Source organism: Symphodus melops (genome assembly GCF_947650265.1).
Source record: "Symphodus melops genome assembly, chromosome: 16".
Lineage (NCBI taxonomy): Eukaryota > Metazoa > Chordata > Actinopteri > Labriformes > Labridae > Symphodus > Symphodus melops.
This window is the reverse complement of record NC_136706.1, coordinates 24,262,990-24,282,295: the sequence shown is the minus strand read 5'-3', so window position 1 is coordinate 24,282,295 and position 19,306 is coordinate 24,262,990. Positions and strand designations below refer to the sequence as shown.

General features: G+C 42.0%; 2 protein-coding genes across 3 annotated transcripts in view; one reads left to right on the top strand and one right to left on the bottom strand.

Annotated features, from left to right (window-relative positions):
- Positions 1-1,943: 1,943 nt before the first annotated feature.
- fbxw2 (F-box and WD repeat domain containing 2) lies at positions 1,944-8,118 on the top strand. Of its 2 annotated transcripts, none has more exons than XM_079364404.1 (8): positions 1,944-2,033; positions 3,534-3,826; positions 4,816-5,038; positions 5,126-5,320; positions 5,428-5,561; positions 5,663-5,749; positions 5,828-5,997; positions 6,443-8,118. In XM_079364404.1, the coding sequence occupies exons 2-8, from the start codon at positions 3,560-3,562 to the stop codon at positions 6,729-6,731; spliced, it is 1,365 nt and encodes a 454-aa protein (XP_079220530.1). In that variant the 5' UTR covers positions 1,944-2,033; positions 3,534-3,559; the 3' UTR covers positions 6,732-8,118. The 2 variants fall into 2 exon arrangements, with proteins under 2 accessions (XP_079220530.1, XP_079220529.1); XM_079364403.1 differs by lacking the exon at positions 1,944-2,033 and adding an exon at positions 2,063-2,474.
- Positions 8,119-13,840: 5,722 nt separating this feature from the next.
- Positions 13,841-19,306, bottom strand: part of LOC306836980 (uncharacterized protein) — a 127,735-nt gene continuing 122,269 nt past the window's right edge. Inside the window, exons 12-14 of the mRNA XM_079364399.1 lie at positions 17,265-17,438; positions 14,668-14,841; positions 13,841-14,117 (exon numbers count right to left, since the gene is read on the bottom strand). Of these exons, the coding sequence (XP_079220525.1) occupies positions 13,901-14,117; positions 14,668-14,841; positions 17,265-17,438 (565 nt within the window). The 3' untranslated portion in view covers positions 13,841-13,900. The remainder of the gene's footprint in view (positions 14,118-14,667; positions 14,842-17,264; positions 17,439-19,306) is intronic.

Sequence of the window (19,306 nt, the reverse complement as noted above, 5' to 3'; positions counted from 1 at the left end):
TTCCTGTTGATCACAGTTAACGTTATTTAAGTAGGATCTTTTCAAAATAAGGGTACAAAGTGCTCTGCAGGTCGCAGTTTGCACATGTTGGGACACGGATACACATACATAAACATGCGAAGAAACACATGAAGAGCAAAAACAGTATTGAAAGAAGCCAAAGAAACCGTCAGGGTGGAAACTTGTTATGAGCCTCAAGAACTGAGGGGGTAAAGCTCTTCCAGGTCCTGAAGTCCTGAAGCTCTCACCTGATGGCAGAAAAGAGACAGGGGGGAATGAGTTGGTGAGAGGGGTCCTGAGCTGAGCGCTCTGCGTGTGTGTGTGTGTGTGTGTGTGTGTGTGTGTGTGTGTGTGTGTGTGTGTGTGTGTGTGTGTGTCAGGACTTTGTACTGTTTGTGAGATGTGAGAGGTTTTTTGGCAGTCAGACAAATTATATGAGGGGTGAAATGTGTGACACAGTGGTGAGTTTATGTTCGTTCACAACAGTGAGCATGTGGAAGAAACAGGGTGACCAGGAGAGGAGGCTGGATGATTGACGGTTTTATTGCCAAGTACATTTACATATTTGAGTTATTTATATTGGTGTATGGGTGAGAAAGAAAAAATAAGGCTAAAATAACAAGAACTTAAATAAAATAGAATATGAGAAGAAATTACCAATATATAAAACAGAATTTAAAAAAATGTGAAATATCAAGATTGATGTAAAAAATAAAATAAAGTAAATAAAAACACAAAATGTAATAAATCTATCTATCTTAAAAATTAACTATTAATGTATTAGTCCATCAGTTACTCAAACATGTCACATATATATTATTACAAAAATTGTCAGGCCAAGAAGAAGTTATTTTGGTAGTAAGTTTGCCCTCTGGTGGTGATTTTCTTTTTTCCACACGAAAGTTGCATACTGTGTTGATATGTATTCAAATGTATTACTATCAGTGTTTCATTCATTTATTTAAACTATTATTGTTTGTATCTCTATTTTGAAATGTATTTTGTTATTTTGAGTTTAATGTGCTTTATTTTTTATCAATTATTCTATTTTATTTTCAAACTTTTTTATTTGATTTCTATGTATTTTATTTTGTGTTTTGAATGTTTTTTTATTACATTTCTTATTTTTTTATGTCTCAGTTGTATTTTTTTTAAGGGATATAAAGATTAATCGTAAACTTGTGACAAATCGATTCAAAGGTGTCGAGGTTCACATCGATAAAAATGAATCTCAATAATACGGTGAGTGTCAGCAGCTGCAGAGAAAGATTTAGAGATGGCCTTTTGTCTTCCCAAAGACAGAAAAGTAAAGAAGTGAGAAGATAACAGACGAGACAAAACCTATGTGCACATATTACAAGAAGATGGAGAACTACATAAATAACACAAACCAACCAACAAGCTCCAATCATCACCCCCTTGTTGAGAGAAATAAACATTAAAAGACCAAACCACACTGACAAGCAGGTCAGCAGCTCCTACAGGAATCTGTGTCACTCTTAGTTTATCTACATTCTAATTTAGTCAAATAAAGGCGACGGAATGGTATTGTGAGTTTAGAGAATTGTTCCTACATCAACATCCCTAATTGTTTCATGTATTCTTTAAATCTGTTTACATTTGTATGTGTTTTATATGTTTTAATGAATGTTTTGATCCATTTTGTTATTGTTAAATATATATTTTATTTTTCCTAATTAAAGTGGCCCTGCCTGTAGAAAAATCATTTACCGATAATCAGTTCCGGCCGGTGTCCCGCCGTTATCAGACCCTCGAAACATACAGACTGTTTCCGGTCACACATTTCGCACCATAGACATAATATAATTATTTTATTATCATCTTTTTTTATCATTTGTATTCATTGTATTATTTATATACCTATATTATGATTTATAGTGTGTTTCTCACCGCTCCACATTGTACGCTACACCGGAAGTTACTGTAAATTCACCTGTATTAAATTCCCCGCGGCGCTGTCTTACAGGCAGACTGGGCACCATGAAGTGTAGAACTAGAAATTAAATCTAAATGTAAGTGATCATTTATGTTAAGGATGTGTGCTTGCTGCTTAGCTGACAGTTTCCATGTCACACATTTGTTTCCGGCGCTGCTAAACGCGTAAACGAAGCCTCCTGTCAGACCGCGCTGAGGGAGAAAAGAGCAGCGGGGCAGGGATAGCGTTTTCCATTATGTTCATGTTTTCATGCTGTCAGAAGCTGCCGTCCTTTTCTCTGTCTAACTACCGAACAAGTCAAGAGAAGAGTACAGAACGAGGAGCATAATGTAGTTAACCACCGACAGAGTCCAGTCCTGTCATCATGGTGCTGAGCTAACGTTAGCTACCAGGCTAGCTAGGTTACTTTGACAATCCCTTTGAAGTTGCTAGCTGACAGGTTAGCTTAGCGCGGCTAACTCCGCTATGTGAAGATAACTCAGAGGAGAGGAAGAAACTCCCTGCAGCTCTCAGCTGGGTGAGTCCACAATCATCATCCTCATCATGTTTAAAAGGACGTGTTGTGATATGTCTCTGTCTGTTTCTGTCCCGGCTATAAAAGGCTGTTTGTGTTAAACCTCCTCAGAGGCTGCTAACTAGCCAGGTGGCTAACTCAGATAGAAAGGTTAAAGTTAGACGACTTATTTCAGTAATAAGACTGATAATCAGCAAAGTAGCAGGTAAATATGCAGTTTAATCATCTAAGGTGAAGCTGTGTGAGCTGCTATGGCACAGATAATATTGCTGATTTATTAATTATGTCATTAAATGTTCTTTAAATGCTTTAACATGTCAGTCAGTATGATTAGGACAAAAACACACTGACTGAGCTATTCCTGATTCTTATTATAATATATTATTAATCAGGTATGAGTTATGAATTTCCCTCGGGATCAATAAAGTATTTATCTATCTGTTTCTCCTTTTAAAGGAGCAGTATGTAACTCTGCCCTCTTGTGTTTAAAATGGGTACTGCAGTGCCAATCTTCCACTATGTTGTTTACTTTGAGGTCGTAGTACGAGCTGGATCACAGCAGCTACTGAGCGGAGCTGCTTGATGCATTCAGGTGCTCGTAGGAGCTGGAAAGTCACTCATCCGACTTCAGTGTTTTCACATGTTTTCAGTTTCAAAAGTCGGAATGCCTTAATAACAACAACAACAACAACAGACAGTAAAATACGTAAGTTTGCCTATTACACAGTATCTTAACATTAACAAATCATATTTTGCCTCCCAAGTTGATGACGAAAAATGTCAGCAAGTAGGGAATCTAGTTATGTAGGTCATCGTCCCGACTTGAGTCGGCGTTTCTGTATATTTCACAACTCAGAAACTCGTTTTTGGAGATGTCCGACACCACCCGAAAGCAGCTACAGCCCAACTGGTGACGCCTGTCTAACTTTGGTGCGCTTCACAACGTGCAGTCTGAACTTAAATGTTAACCCTGAATCGAACCGAGTCCACCGAACTTTATATGTGAACGCGACCTGAAGATGGTGCGTAGTTAAGATCTGGTGTTCTTCCTCTCTCCTGCAGGTGTTGCAGGTCGCTCTCATGTGCCCATGGAGAAGGTGGCCTTTGAGGGGTGGCTGGAGTCAATCTCCACCACTTTCCTTACTCTGAATGACCAGCAGAAGAACCAGTCTCTGGACCACCTCATCTCTCTCAGCGGTGCTGTCCAGCTCCGTCACCTGTCCAATGGGCTGGAGACGCTGCTCAAACGGGACTTCCTGCGCCTCCTTCCTCTGGAGCTCGCCTTCTACCTGATGCGCTGGCTCGACCCTGAGACCCTGCTGGTCTGCTGCCGCGTCTGTAAACAGTGGAATAAGGTAAACATCAGGCCGTCTTTGTTTCTGATCCTTGAGACTTTAGCTTCCAACAAATGCTTTTTCTTTTTTCATTCCTCTCGGACTTTGTCCCATGGGCCACACAGTGGTCCAGTGCTTATCCCTGTCCCCTCTCAGTGAGGAGGTTGCTGGTTTGAATCCCTGTCTGTCAGGAGCCTCTCTGTGTGGGGTCTGCATGTTCTCCCCGTGCATGGCGTGGGTTCTCTCCGGCGTCCTCCCACAGTCCAAACACATGCTTTGCCCTCTATATGCTCTCTATATGTCAGCTCTGTGATTGGCTGAAGACCAGTCCAGGATGTAACCCGCCCAGTAACGGCTGGGATCAGCTCCTGTGACCTTGGACAGTAAAAGCGGTATAGATAAAGGATGGACTTGTTTCCTGTAAAGAGAGAAAGATGTCTGCTGAGCTTCACGTCAGTCGTCTCCGAGGTCAAGCTCCTCTTCGGCTTTCTCTTCCTGGTTCAGTGCTGATGTGACCAGAACCAGAATTTATGGAGCCGGAGAGAGACGAGAAAATCGATAAATCACAAAGACTAGTATTTTCACTTTGGATGCACAAGTTGTATTTCTTTGTCCAGTTCTGATTTCTGAGCGTTCAAGGCCCGACCTGATTATCTGAAGAGAACTGTAGATCTTCAAACAGCCTGGACCTTTTCTTTGAACTCAGAACTGAATCAGAAGAGTTCACTGTTCGGCTGAATTCTGCTGAACCTAATAAATGAATTTAATCGGGCTATTGTTGCGACCTCTTTCTCGCTGCCTTTGTAAACGGTATCTGCAGCTGCAGAGAGTTAACTTCACCATCATGGTGGAAACAATCGGGGACAGAGAGACGGGTCTGACTCCATGAGACTTTATCTGCTCTTATATCCGTCCTGATGAAAATGCATTGTGTAGTGATAAATGTCTCGGCTCACGGGATCTTATTGGTTGTTCACATGTAAACGTGGACGGCGGCCCTCTCCTCGCAGGTCATCAGCTCGTGCCCTGAGGTGTGGCAGGGGGTGTGTCGGGAGCTGGGCTGGAGGATCGATGAGTCCATCCAGGACGCTTCTCACTGGAAGGGGGTCTACCTGAAGGCCAGACTGAGGATGACGCAGCTGAAGGACCAGGAGGCCTTCGAGACGTCGTCCCTCATCGGACACAGCGCTCGAGTGTACGCGCTCTACTACAAGGACGGTCTCCTGTGCACAGGTGTGCCACGCCTTCTTTAAACTGTGAGAGGACGGCTCAGCTCGGGCGTTCGTGATGTCCTGACGTCTTCTTCTTCTTCTCTCTCAGGATCTGATGACCTCTCTGCCAAACTCTGGGACGTACGAACTGGCCAGTGCATCTACGGGATCCAGACTCACACCTGTGCCACGGTCAAGTTTGACGAGCAGAAGCTGGTGACGGGCTCCTTCGACAACACTATTGCATGCTGGGAGTGGAGCTCTGGTGCTAAAATCCAGCAGTTTAGAGGCCACACAGGAGCAGGTAAGCCGACTTGTTCATCTGATCTGGGTCATCCATCCAAACATAGAGGACGTGTGGGAGTCTGCAGACTGTCGTTTAAAAGTGTGTGTGTGTGTGTGTGCGCTCAGTGTTCAGCGTGGACTATAACGACGAGCTGGACCTGCTGGTCAGCGGCTCTGCGGACTTCTCTGTGAAGGTGTGGGCTCTGTCGGCCGGGGCGTGTCTCAATACTCTAACGGGACAAACCGAGTGGGTCACCAAGGTCTGATCACGTCACGACAGTCTGAAGTTATTTGTCTGTTTGTGAAACGTGTTTTTCAGATTTTCTTAAATAATGTAAAACGTGTGGTTGTGTCCCGTCAGGTGATTCTACAGAAGAGCGAGGTGGAGTCCATGCTGCACAGTCCGGGGGATTACATCCTCCTGAGCGCTGATAAATATGAAATCAAGGTAAAGCTCCTGGCTGTGTTTGTGATGCAGTACCTGAGGAGGCCAGCAGATGGTGCTCACGCTGTGTTCCCTCTGCAGGTCTGGCCTTTAGGCAGAGAGATCAACTGTAAGTGTCTGAAGACTCTGTCTGTGTCGGAGGATCGCAGCATCAGCCTGCAGCCTCGTCTGCAGTTTGACGGGAAATACATCGTGTGCAGCTCCGACCTCGGGGTCTATCAGTGGGACTTCGCCAGCTTCGAGATTCTCAGGTACAAAGAGAAGCGAACACGGTTTCTGATTTATAACGAGGAAGCAGGAAAGAGTTCACTCAGCTCTTTTCTGTAGCTCCTTCATGATGCAGCTATTCAGACTTTCACTGCAGGAACCCAACGCTCAGACTTTGTCCCGAGTTTCTCCTCCAGCCTCCTCGGATTTATTCTGCAGGAAGAGGCCCGCTTTGATCTTATTGGCTGACTGGTGGTCCAAACAGTTCCATTTAATTTGCTTAACTTAATATTAAAAACTTTAACTTGGGGGACGTGCAGAAACCTTTATGTTTCAGTCCATGGTATCCATGGCAACAGGAAGTCTCTGTCATCGAGACGTGTGAAAAAAAATCCACATTTTCCTTCAAACTCAACGTTTAAAAAAACTCTGATTTCACCCAGAGAACGTGTCTGTTCACCCAGCTGCTCTTCTTTGTCTCGTCCTCAGGGTGATAAAGACCCAGGACCCGGCTAACCTGTCCCTGCTGAGTTTCGGCGAGGTCTTCGCGCTCCTCTTTGATAACCACTTCCTGTACGTGATGGACTTGAGGACTGAGGCGATCTCGGGACGCTGGCCTCTGCCGGCCTACAGAAAGTCCAAACGAGGGTCCAGCTTCCTGGCCGGCGTGACGTCGTGGCTGAACGGGCTGGACGGGGACAATGACTCTGGACTGGTGTTTGCCACCAGCATGCCCGACCATAGCATTCACTTAGTCCTGTGGAGGGAGAACGGATAGAGGACGGGGACACGAGCCGCCATGACGGGTGCTCCAAACAGCCAAGATACACAATGCATGGACCAAAGCATTTTGTTTTTATTTGTTTCTTCCTCAGCATACAGTCCTGCTCCACACACACACACACACACACACACACACACACACACACACTCTGGACTCTGCAGAAACCCGTAAACTTCTCTGCAGTCTTCTGATGGCGGACAAAGACGGACAGGAAAAACGACTTTTTCAAAGCCAACATGTGTCAGTGGCAACTTAAGAATCTGTCAAAAATAAACACCGGCGTAGAATCTAAAGGGTTAATGTTTCTGCGCTGTGCTGTGTTTGTAGCCGACCTCTCGGTCATCGTCTCGGGGTCGACGTCGGCCTCTGGAGACAAACCTGCACGATGTTCACCGAGCAGATCAGCAGAAACATGAGAGATGGAGAAGAGGAGCCTTAAATACAGACGATGTACATAACGCAGAATGTGAGGTCACATGGTCACCTTAAAGGGGAGCGCTGCCAGTTTTAAACTAAAACCTTTTGTTTTGGTATTCTGGCATCAAAACGACTAAAAGGTACAAAAAGTTTCTGAATGTCTCCGGTCGGGTTCAGACGGGACCAGCGCTCCCCTTTAAAGAAGTCCCTGACGGGGTTTCAGACAGCCTGCAGTGACCCGGGTGCTGAGTCGGTCTTGGAGAGGTGGTTTTGGTACATTGTTGTGTGCAATGTAATCCTCTTGTTTTCTCCAGGCGGTGTGGTTTAAACGTGGGCTTGAGAACATGTGATGTGCCTTTTCATTTGGTTTGACGTTACAAACTGGAACCCTCGGCACGTTGCAGTGAGCTGACTGTAACTCTTCATGTTTGTTCATATATTCACTGTGCTCGAACAGTCCAGGATGTCTGTACTTTTATAGTTCTCTTCCTGACAGTGACTTGCTTTTATGAATCATCGGCTGAGGGAAAACATCAGGGTTAGTTTTCTTCAGGACTGGATGCATCGAGGGAGCGACAAACAACTTTGTGCAAAACAATAAGAACATTTTATTATTTCAGATTCCACTTCTACAAACATGAACGTTTGCTTCTCTCAGACTCTTCATCGATGTCTTCCTGTACATCAGGCAGCACAGGTGCAAACAGACAGACCTGCACAGCAGCAGGTTCACAGACGCTCACTCCTTTCCTCCCTGCAGCTCCAAGCTCAAATTCAAAACACGATTTGTACATAGTGATGAAGTGAAACGGGACGTAGAGCTCTTGTTGATGTATCGTTAGAGTGGACTGCATTGAATCACTGCACACTTATTTCACACTGTCTTCTATCACACTGTCACCTGCATCGGTCTACAATCAGCTCAGTACTGCAATCTTTCAATAAATACAGTAAATGCACCGACTTTTGTCTGTGTTTGGTCATGTCATCAGTGAAAGGACCAATCAGAGAGCTGATCTCTAACCCTGTGATCAATCAGCCAATCAGAGAGCTGCTCTCTTCCTGTGTGATCATGAAGGAAACCTGCTGTGTTGAAGCTTCTCTGACAACAATGCAGCAGCCAGTATGTCCTCCTTCTAACTTTAGATTCTGCTCCTGAATGCTCTGGATCTGATTGGACCAGAGAAGGTAGGCGGGGCTTTGAAGGCCGTTTTGGACGCCCCTGGGTTTGTCAGATATGAGAGCAGTTATCAGGTGAACAGGTGTTGCAGCGATGGAAGCGGGCAGTGGAACTGCTTCAGATAGAAGTGATTGTACCCGAGCTAAAAAGCCTCTGCATGTTTCTAATAAGCTCCAGCAGCAGAAAGCTGCTCAAACTAGGATCAATGTTGGAGATGAAACATGGAGAGAGGTTAGAACGCAGAAAGCTTTACAGACCCATGCAGAGCTGGCTAAACACTGAAGCTACAGTGTCTCTACATGCAGAGCTGGCTAAACACTGAAGCTACAGTGCCCACCACATGCAGAGCTGGCTAAACACTGAAGCTACAGTGTCCACCACATGCAGAGCTGGCTAAACACTGAAGCTACAGTGTCCAACACATGCAGAGCTGGCTAAACACTGAAGCTACAGAAAGCTTTACAGAGGGTATTATATTATTATATAGAGGGTCTGAAGCCTCCCTAAATAATTTGGTGTTTTATATTAAAAAACAACTTTTTTTTCTTTTTATAAAATATGCTGACAATTTCAATATAAAGTGGCCAGAATATGAGTTTAAATAAATAATCATATAACCTGTCATTATTGACTTAAATATGATGATGAATCTGTCAGTTTCCCTTCACTTCATCGTGTCAGGTAGAGAGACCCTTCAGCGCGTCGTTATCCAATCCATTCCACTTGTTCATATAGAGACCGCCCACGTGACTGAAAATCCAGTCCGTGTTTTCCCTGCGACCTAGCTTGCACTCCTGCAGCGTGTGTGTGTAAGATGAAGTCCACACAGAGCGGCTAGAACAGCGTGAGGAGAAGGACGTGAATGCAGAGTGGATATAAGAAAGTTTTTGAACAAAGTAAGTATTCTTCTCTGCTGCTAGTAATAATTAGTTAGCCCCCAGCTAACAGCACAAAGTCCCATGTCATTAATGAACCAAGTGCTTCCTGTTTGACAAGTAAAAACCTAGCTTGCACAGTTACTTTCCAGCTCTAAAACAACTCTGCTACTTAGCTAGCTAGTTAGTGTGAAATGCATTGTGAAGGCCCTGGTTGTTTCTAGAGCTAAGTGTGCACTCTCTTTACCATATACTATCTTTGGGCTGATTTCCTTCCTTCTGGAGCATCAGCTGTGTTTCTCACTTTATGCACGGATGCACACCTGAAACAGGAGCTGAGCTCATTCACTATGATTATCATCATTGGATATTAACAATAATAATAATGATAAAAATACACTAATAATAATAATAATCAGTCCACCACCCCATTGACCTGCAGGAGTCAGGACAGAGGAGCACAGGGAGTGAGAGGGGAGAGATCTCTACTGGAAAGGTGAGTCTGAAGGATTTCACAGGATAGAGTCATTAGTGATGCAGACAGTCTTTGAATATGATGGAACTCAATATGAATATGAAACATTTCAATCAAGGCGCACCATAACAGACTTATGATTGATTAGAAAGTGGAGAAAGCAGATGGATGGATGGATGGATGGATGGATGGATGGATGGATGGATGGATGGATGGATGGATGGATGGATGGATGGATGGATGGATGGATGGATGGATGGATGGATGGATGGATAGATAGATAGATAGATAGATAGATAGATAGATATGTAGTGGCACTCCGTCTCTTTCTTCGTCCTCTGTTTCACTTATTGGAGTCAACTCACAGTATTTGCAACGCGAGTGAAAAAACAAGACAACTTTCCTTCGTTTCGAAAGGTTTACTGAAAAAATGTCAAAGTAAAATACAGGTTTAACAGAAGGTCTAACGCACGGTCAAAAAACTGTGTAGCTTCCATTAATATTTGACTCCAACTGCTGACGTTACATCCGTCACATTTAACTACGCAGTGATGTCACGACCGAAACATTCAGAAACATAAAAAATAACCTTTTCACCATTTTAATGACTAAATTATGACCTTACAAACTATTTTAAACATTATGAAGAAACATGAAATTACTGAAAATCTGATTTTAATCATTTTTAACTAAATATTTGTAATCAAATCAATTATAAGCATATTGGCTCTTACTAGATAGATAGATAGATAGATAGATAGATAGATAGATAGATAGATAGATAGATAGATAGATAAAATATTTCCCTTCACTCCCTGAATCTACTAACGCTTCTCATCCACTCTCAGCAAGCTGACACCTTTCCCCCAGAATCCACCTTGTTTGAAGCATCCGACAACATCCAATCAAATGACAGAATAGCCCATGAAGAAGTGTGTAATGGATGTTAGCGACGCGAGCCCATACGAGCCACACAAACACCATGCTACCAAAGATAATTACATTTGCGTACAAAAGCTACGAGGTGGTAAACAAACAAAGAGCTGCCAGATGTAGAACATGCAGTTCAAGAATTACAGACGGGGATGCAACAACTTCAAACTTCGTTCGACATTTGAAGTCACACAAAGAACGGTAAGTGGAGGCTAATATTTATTGTGAGTAAATGCATTAGATAACGTTAGCTTAACGGCTAGTTTAAATAGCATTACTGGAAACTACAACTCTGAAGGTACGTTAGCTGAAGTTATGGGGAACGTTAAGGCCCCCCCCCATTTTGTGTCAGAGTCGTGCATTACCTTGTCGGGGATCATTTCTCTTCATTTCTCCTCACATATTTAATTATTGATTATTTGTTTTAGCACCTGTTTATACAGTGGTGACATTAAGTACTGCAGGCTACTAATAAACGATACAGTTTACATTACTTGTGCTTACTTTTCCATATCGTGCTACACTATACTCCTACTGCATTACATCTGAGAGGGAAATCATTTACTTTTTACTTCAGTATGTTTGTCTGACAACTTCAGCTAATTTTCAGATCGCAGTGAAAACCTTGCATTGTGTATTCAAATGTTCTGATTTTGAATGTTTGCAATTTATTTTGTTTTGTAATTAATTCCAATTTCATTAAGTGTTACTGTGGCTTTTAAATATAACTTAACTTCATAATTTTTCCTGAACATTCCCCTCAAAATCTGAATTGTATGCTTCAAATTTGAAGCTAATTTAGGCGTTGTAGTTTACAATCTAATTACTTTAACTAGATTGGTTATAAATCTAGTTTGACCTGCAAGTCATGTGGGCCTGTAATGCATTTTCTAACATCTGTTTAACATGCTTTTCTCTTACAGATATGAAGAATACCAGATCAACAAAAGAATCATAAATGAGCCACAACAGCCGTCAGTCTCACAGTTCATGGACACCCGTGCAGGGCAGTACAGCACAACTCATCCTCAACAGAAAGCAATCACTAATTCAATACTGTCAGACTTGGTTATTGATTGCAACATGCCGCTGTCTATCGTGGAAAACAAGAGTTTTAGTTTTTTCACTGTTTAAAGACTAATATGCAGCAGACTACATGAGACTGCAGACACGCTGAGATAAAGCTGATAATAATCCACTTTACATTCTTTAATCTGTGCCAGTAGAAAAGGCGTCGGCACGTTAATATCATGTTCATACAAAAAAGTTCTTATCTAAACCGAGGCGCTTCAGAGTTTTCCATGTTTTTACACCGTGTCCTAACAGCACGCCAGACGTTTACATGGCGTTGCATTGTTGCATCCGTTCCATATTTCATTGTTTGCTCTGTGAAGTTCAGTTTGTCCTTTCAAACAAAATGACATCTACAGAGCTCTCATATTGAGGAGCTGTCGACTCAAATCACTCAGAGGCTCGTCAATAAACCACTCACCATCAGACCAATGAAGTTTTTCTCAGCTGCTGACACAGGTCAAAGGTCAACATGTCAGTCCAACATACAGACTAACAAGTGACAGAAGTTAGAGTAGAAACACATCACACTGAAGTCTGGAGTCAAAATAATCATCACATGAGAAGAAGAACTGCAGCATTTCTTGGTAGCTTTTGACCTCTGAACATTTCTAGCAGCTGTTTCATGTTTGACCTTCCTCTCCTGTAATGTGTGGAGAACAGATTCATTAGAAATATCACTGAAATGAACTGTGAGCTGATTCCTCTGTCAGTCCCTGATGGATGAAGATCTCCTCAGCTTGCAGAGCTTCTCCTCACACAAGATGGTGGAGGTTCCTCCTCTGTGGATCATCAGCTGCTCCTCTCTGCTCCACCAGAGTCCTGATCACTCACTTTATGACTGAGACCATCAGCATCTAATGAGAGAAGAAGAGAGATGACAGAAATCAGAAGTTACTGTCATTACATTTTAGTTTCTGTCGTCATGACAACCTGTAGTGACCTGGGGCCTGCACCATGAAGCAGGATTCAGGGTCACTTCAGGGTTAACCCTGGGTTTACAGTCCTGAAGGTGGTTCACTTCTAAACTGGGAATATCGCCATGGTAACTGACGCTGCACACCTAACCTGCTCAGGAGCAGGATATGTTGGAGATAAGAGATCAACCTGTGAAAATCTCACTGACCAATCAGATCTCTTGATGGTCTGTGAGCTGATGGAGAGAGAGCGACAAACACTTCCTGTGTCCCGTCTGATTTGACATCATAGTCCTTAAAGGTCATGATTGTTTGTTCCTGATATCCTTCATCCTTTAACAGAGAAAAAGCAGCGCAGCCTTTGAGTTGTTTTGAAGATGTTCAATGATGAAGAGCTTCTTCTGCCTTTGAATGATATCTTCATATGAATGTTTAGTGTCTCCATGCCGCTCTGTTTGTGATGCTCAGAGCTGCAGCTGAACTTCTCAAACTGTTCTGGTCTCCACATGAAAGAGTCAGAGCAACACATTCAGTTCAGAGAAGAAACACGAGTTCTTCTGCTCAGTTCTGAGGTGAACTAACGATGGGAAGGAAATAGAAGAAGCCGTAGTTTGGACATGAATCCTCTCTGATGTTTCTTTGTTTCTGTCAGTTGTCCTTCCTGCATTTGTTCCTGCAGCTGTGTAACTTTAGTCTTTGAGCCTGTTTGTCTTCAACTTCTTCATATTATTCATATAGTTTGTTCACAGTTTGTTAGATATGATGATCTGCTGACTGCAGACTCTGTGATGATTGTGATAGGTTAAATGAAGATAGCTCCGCCCCTTTTATGTGAGCGTGCTCTCTGAAACTCTGGGTTTACTTGTCAGGTTGATAAGCAGCTTCATGTGACTGTTCAGCACCATCTCTTCTGTCAGGGTTAGTGAAGCCAGATCACAGAAAACAAACCCTGAGTATGTTGAACTCTCTTCATAGTGTCCACCCACAAAAGGATTTCTCCAACAACAAACAAGAATCTGAATGAATGAAATGAGAGCTGTAGCCACTTTTAGATTGTATCTTCAATCTGTAATGTTCTCTGCTTTAAAGCATTTGTATTGTCATATTGTGCTTCATGTATTTTAATGGATCCTCATCAAGTGTTTTGGAGTTTAATGTGTTTGTTTACAGAAAGGACCAACTAGAGACACGAGCTGGAAACTAACAACAGTTATAAACTCTTTATGCAGCTCATCAGTTTCATGCTTTGTATTGAGACTATGTTCAATCACATTGTCCCTGTTAAATAAATAAATTCAAACATGTGGAGGGTTTACTAAAGAACACTGAGAGACTGACCTCAGAGTCTCCAGTCGATAGTTTGGATTCTTCTGAAGATCACGCAGCAGCTTCACTCCTGAATCCAGCAGGTTGTTCTCACTCAGGTCCAGCTCTCTGAGATGGGAGGGGTTGGACTTCAGAGCTGAGGCCAGAGAAGAACAGCTGATCTCTGACAACCTGCAGCCCCTCAATCTGAATAAAGAATAAAAGAAGAATAAAAATAATGTGTAATCCAGTCACATGTGTTCAGGTTGTGATGAGTATCTCAACATCACTTTGTCCTGATGAATCAAGTTTTCTCTAAATGATTAGAGGATCATTTCTGATTGTGTATTCACTAAATCTAAATCCTCCAAATGTCAGCTCAACATTCATCCAGCTGTTCATGTGCACAGATGAAGAACAGGCTGCTGATCTCAGTCAGCTCTGTGATCTTACTACATTTATCAAATCACACATTATTCAATCACAAGTCTTCATGATTTCACTTCTTAACAGAACCAGAGGAAACCAGAGGCTTCATGTGCACCTTGTTCAACTTTACTTCACAGTCACAAAAACATTTTCACATCAAATCTCTAAATTATTCAACAACTTGGAAAAAATAAAAATCTCCAAAATAATTTAAGATCACAAGATTCAAATTCAGACAAAAACTGAAAACATATAAATCCTGAAATGTGCAACAATGGAGGATGTGGATTAAAATGATTCAAATGAATGACACAGTCAGTGATCTGACCTCAGAGTCTCCAGTCTGCAGTTTGGAGTCTGCAGTCCCTCACACAGCAGCTTCACTCCTGAATCCTGCAGGTTGTTGTATCTCAGGTCCAGCTCTCTGAGATGGGAGGGGTTGGACTTCAGAGCTGAGGCCAGAGAAGAACAGCTGATCTCTGATAAACTGCAGCGCCACAATCTGAATAAAGAATAAAAGAAGTAAATGTAGATGACAGTGAGCTTTATACATGAATGTGTGATGTTGTCCACATGAACACACTGATGTGATCATCATCTGTTCATTCCAACATTGAAGGACTTTATTAGGATGCATTAATACTTTAGTTCTTCCTGATCCTTCTTAGATTCAAACACTCAAAGCTCCTGTGAGGAACTTTCATTACGTGTCTGTTTTGGCGCCCCCCTGTGGACAAAGTGAAACCTCTTCTCTCTTTACTGATCTTGTCCTGTACAGTATTCCCTCACTAAAAACTCCTCCTGCTTTCTTTGAACTCTACAAACTACAAGTCAGTGTGAATCTCTTCTGTAGGAAATGTAAAGAAAGGCTTTTCCAGACAGCGTCCTGTGATTCTCCTCATGTGACAGCGAGCAGCTGGAAACAGGCAGACTTTCAAAAGGACTTTATAATGTTGGTGGTCTCATTGACTTTAGACAATCATCAAGAGAAATCCAGATTACTTTGAGTGTGTTTCATCAGCAGATCAAACCTCCTCACACTACGTTTAAATCACAGAGTTTGTTTTGATATAAGATCATAAAAAACATGAACGGTATGAAAGAGAGGACGAATGAGTTCACTCTGGACCAGTGACATCATCACTGACATCATCAGGTCACGTGGCTGCTACAGGTGGAGAAGCTAGCAGCAGGTAGCAATTAGCAGAAGTCCCTGGATAGCTGTTTAGCATCAGATAGCTGACAGACAGCAGAGTGGGGATTTCCACACAGCACTTTAATTCTCCAAGACTTGATATGGAGCACACAGAGCCAGGTCTCTACGGCTCTATATTCACTCATCAAACATGAGCAGTGATATAAAGACGTGACCTGCACCAACTCCTCACTGAGGGTCAGAGTCCTCTCACCGTCTCACACACATGAAGATGGATGTTAGACATCAACAACTCTTTCTATCACACACTCAGAACAGAACAGAGGCTCCACCTGGTGGAGCTGTGTGGTACTACAACAACATTCAGACTGTTACACTCTGACTGATGGAGCACAATGTTGAGTCTGTGAAGACAGAAAACGATCCCATCACAGATTTCATTTCTCTCCTTTGACTCACTCTACAAACTGTTCAGACATTTGGAAGGATCCACATCAACTAAATACATTTTTAAATGTACTTTTAAGAAACAGATCTCTGCAGAACTCTAAAATAGATACAAACTGAACACAAAAGACATTTGATCAGGAAGTAGAGCCTGCTGGAGGAAGTGTGGGGATCAGGAAGACAATCATCAGCATATCTTTGACTCTTGTCCCGTGTTGGGAAGGTTTTGGGGATTTGTTCAGGAGAAGATTACAAATATTAATATTTACAGAAACGGCTTCATCCACTTCATATTCTACATGTCCTCTCGGGTTGGATGGCGTGCTCTGGTGACCCGTAGGCTCTTACACTGGTACACCTTTATATACAGTAGAAGGTCATTCTTGGTCTGCTTCCTCACTATCTCTGTGTTTTTATCACACAGAAAAGTACTGGACAGTATTCTTTGTGTTCTCAGGACCTTTTCATGCTCTCTGTTCCAAACGCTCAAACAGAAATTAGTAAAAGTGCTTTTGTGTTTTCTGCACCCTCAGCCTGGAATCTGTTGCAGAATGGAGTCCTTGAAGGTTTTTAAATCTAAAATGAAAGACCTGGAAGCAGATTCTACAGGATGCACATGGTTTTAGTTTGACTGCTTGAGCTACTGACTCCCAGATTTGACTCATAGATGGTTCTATCATATTGTTAAATATTGTGTTTTGTAAATTGTCCTTTGTCTCCCTTTGTGTCTGTAACTTTGTGTTTTTGCTGCTGCCTGTCTCGACCAGGTCTCCTGTGAAAAAAGAGGTTCTTCATCTCAATGGGACCAACCTGCTTAAATAAAAGCTTCAATAAAAATAAAATAAATAGTTGGTATCGCTCCAGCAGGAATAGAGAAGAAGGGGATAAATACTTGTACACAATAATACACATAGCTGCATGAAAGCAAATGACAGGGAGCTGATTGGATGATAAATCTGCATCTATTAATGCATGGAAGGTAACAGCCGAAGAAGTTAAAGAAATGTAAAGAATCATGTTTAGACTAAGAAACAGAGAAGATGACTTCATGAGTAACTGGAGTAAATGAGTAAAGGAAACAATGGAGTGGAATAATAACATGTAAATACATTTAATTAAATTAAGAGGGGACTGAAGGACCCCCCCATTCTATTTCTTTACTTTCTTAATCTGAATTTAATGATCTTTTTCTCTTCCTAACATATCCTCTGTTCTTTATTATTATTTCTTGTATTGTACGTTTAAAAACAGATTTATAAATGTGCCTGGATGAACAAAATATGTGATGAAATTCATATAAATATTACAGTCAGTGATCTGACCTCAGAGTCTCCAGTCTGCAGTTTGGACTCTGCAGTCCCTCACACAGCAGCTTCACTCCTGAATCATTCAGGTTGTTGTAGCTCAGCTCCAGCTCTCTGAGATGGGAGGGGTTGGACTTCAGAGCTGAGGCCAGAGAAGAACAGCTGATCTCTGACAAACTGCAGCTCCTCAATCTGAATAAAGAATAAAAGAAGAATAAAAATAATGTGTAATCCAGTCACATGTGTTCAGGTTGTGATGAGTATCTCAACATCACTTTGTCCTGATGAATCAAGTTTTCTCTAAATGATTCGAGGATCATTTCTGATTGTGTATTCACTAAATCTAAATCCTCCAAATGTCAGCTCAACATTCATCCAGCTGTTCATGTGCACAGATGAAGAACAGGCTGCTGATCTCAGTCAGCTCTGTGATCTTACTACATTTATCAAATCACACATTATTCAATCACAAGTCTTCATGATTTCACTTCTTAACAGAACCAGAGGAAACCAGAGGCTTCATGTGCACCTTGTTCAACTTTACTTCAGAGAGTCACAAAAACATTTTCACATCAAATCTCTAAATTATTCAACAACTTGAAAAAAAACGAAAAATCTCCAAAATAATTTAAAATCACAAGATTCAAATTCAGACAAAAACTGAAAACATATAAATCCTGAAATGTGCAACAATGGAGGATGTGGATTAAAATGATCCAAATGAATGACACAGTCAGTGATCTGACCTCAGAGTCTCCAGTCTGCAGTTTGGACTCTGCAGATAATCACACAGCAGCTTCACTCCTGAATGCAGGTTCTTGTTCCAGCTCAGGTCCAGCTCTCTGAGATGGGAGGGGTTGGACTTCAGAGCTGAGATCAGAGAAGAACAGCTGATCTCTGACAAACTGCAGCTCTCCACTCTGAATAAAGAATAAAAGAAGTAAATGTAGATGACAGTGAGCTTTATACATGAATGTGTGATGTTGTCCACATGAACACACTGATGTGATCATCATCTGTTCATTCCAACATTGAAGGACTTTATTAGGATGCATTAATACTTTAGTTCTTCCTGATCCTTCTTAGATTCAAACACTCAAAGCTCCTGTGAGGAACTTTCATTACGTGTCTGTTTTGGCGCCCCCCTGTGGACAAAGTGAAACCTCTTCTCTCTTTACTGATCTTGTCCTGTACAGTATTCCCTCACTAAAAACTCCTCCTGCTTTCTTTGAACTCTACAAACTACAAGTCAGTGTGAATCTCTTCTGTAGGAAATGTAAAGAAAGGCTTTTCCAGACAGCGTCCTGTGATTCTCCTCATGTGACAGCGAGCAGCTGGAAACAGGCAGACTTTCAAAAGGACTTTATAATGTTGGTGGTCTCATTGACTTTAGACAATCATCAAGAGAAATCCAGATTACTTTGAGTGTGTTTCATCAGCAGATCAAACCTCCTCACAGTACGTTTAAATCACAGAGTTTGTTTTGATATAAGATCATAAAAAACATTAACGGTATGAAAGAGAGGACGAATGAGTTCACTCTGGACCAGTGACATCATCACTGATATCATCAGGTCACATGGCTGCTACAGGTGGAGAAGCTAGCAGCAGGTAGCATTTAGCAGAAGTCCCTGGATAGCTGGTTAGCATCAGATGACTTCATGAGAAGATGGAGTGGAATAATAACATGTAAATACATTTAATTAAATTAAGAGAGGACTGAAGGACCCCCCCATTTTATTTCTTTTCTTTCTTAGTTTAATGATTTTTTTCTCTTCGTAACATATCCTTGGTTCGTTATTATTATTTTTTGTATTGTATGTTTAAAAACAGATTTATAAATGTGCCTGGATGAACAAAATATATGATGAAATTCATATAAATATTACAGTCAGTGATCTGACCTCAGAGTCTCCAGTCTGCAGTTTGGACTCTGCAGTCCCTCACACAGCAGCTTCACTCCTGAATCCTGCAGGTTCTTGTTCCAGCTCAGGTCCAGCTCTCTGAGATGGGAGGGGTTGGACTTCAGAGCTGAGGCCACGACGTCACAGTGAGTCTTT

Coding starts and splice junctions, on each gene's coding strand:
- fbxw2 (XM_079364404.1), top strand. CDS start 3,560: ATGGAGAAGGTGGCCTTTGAGGGGTGGCTGGAGTCAATCTCCACCACT. Junction 5,039..5,125: donor GGACGGTCTCCTGTGCACAG/GTGTGCCACGCC, acceptor CTTCTCTCTCAG/GATCTGATGACCTCTCTGCC. Junction 5,321..5,427: donor TAGAGGCCACACAGGAGCAG/GTAAGCCGACTT, acceptor GTGTGCGCTCAG/TGTTCAGCGTGGACTATAAC.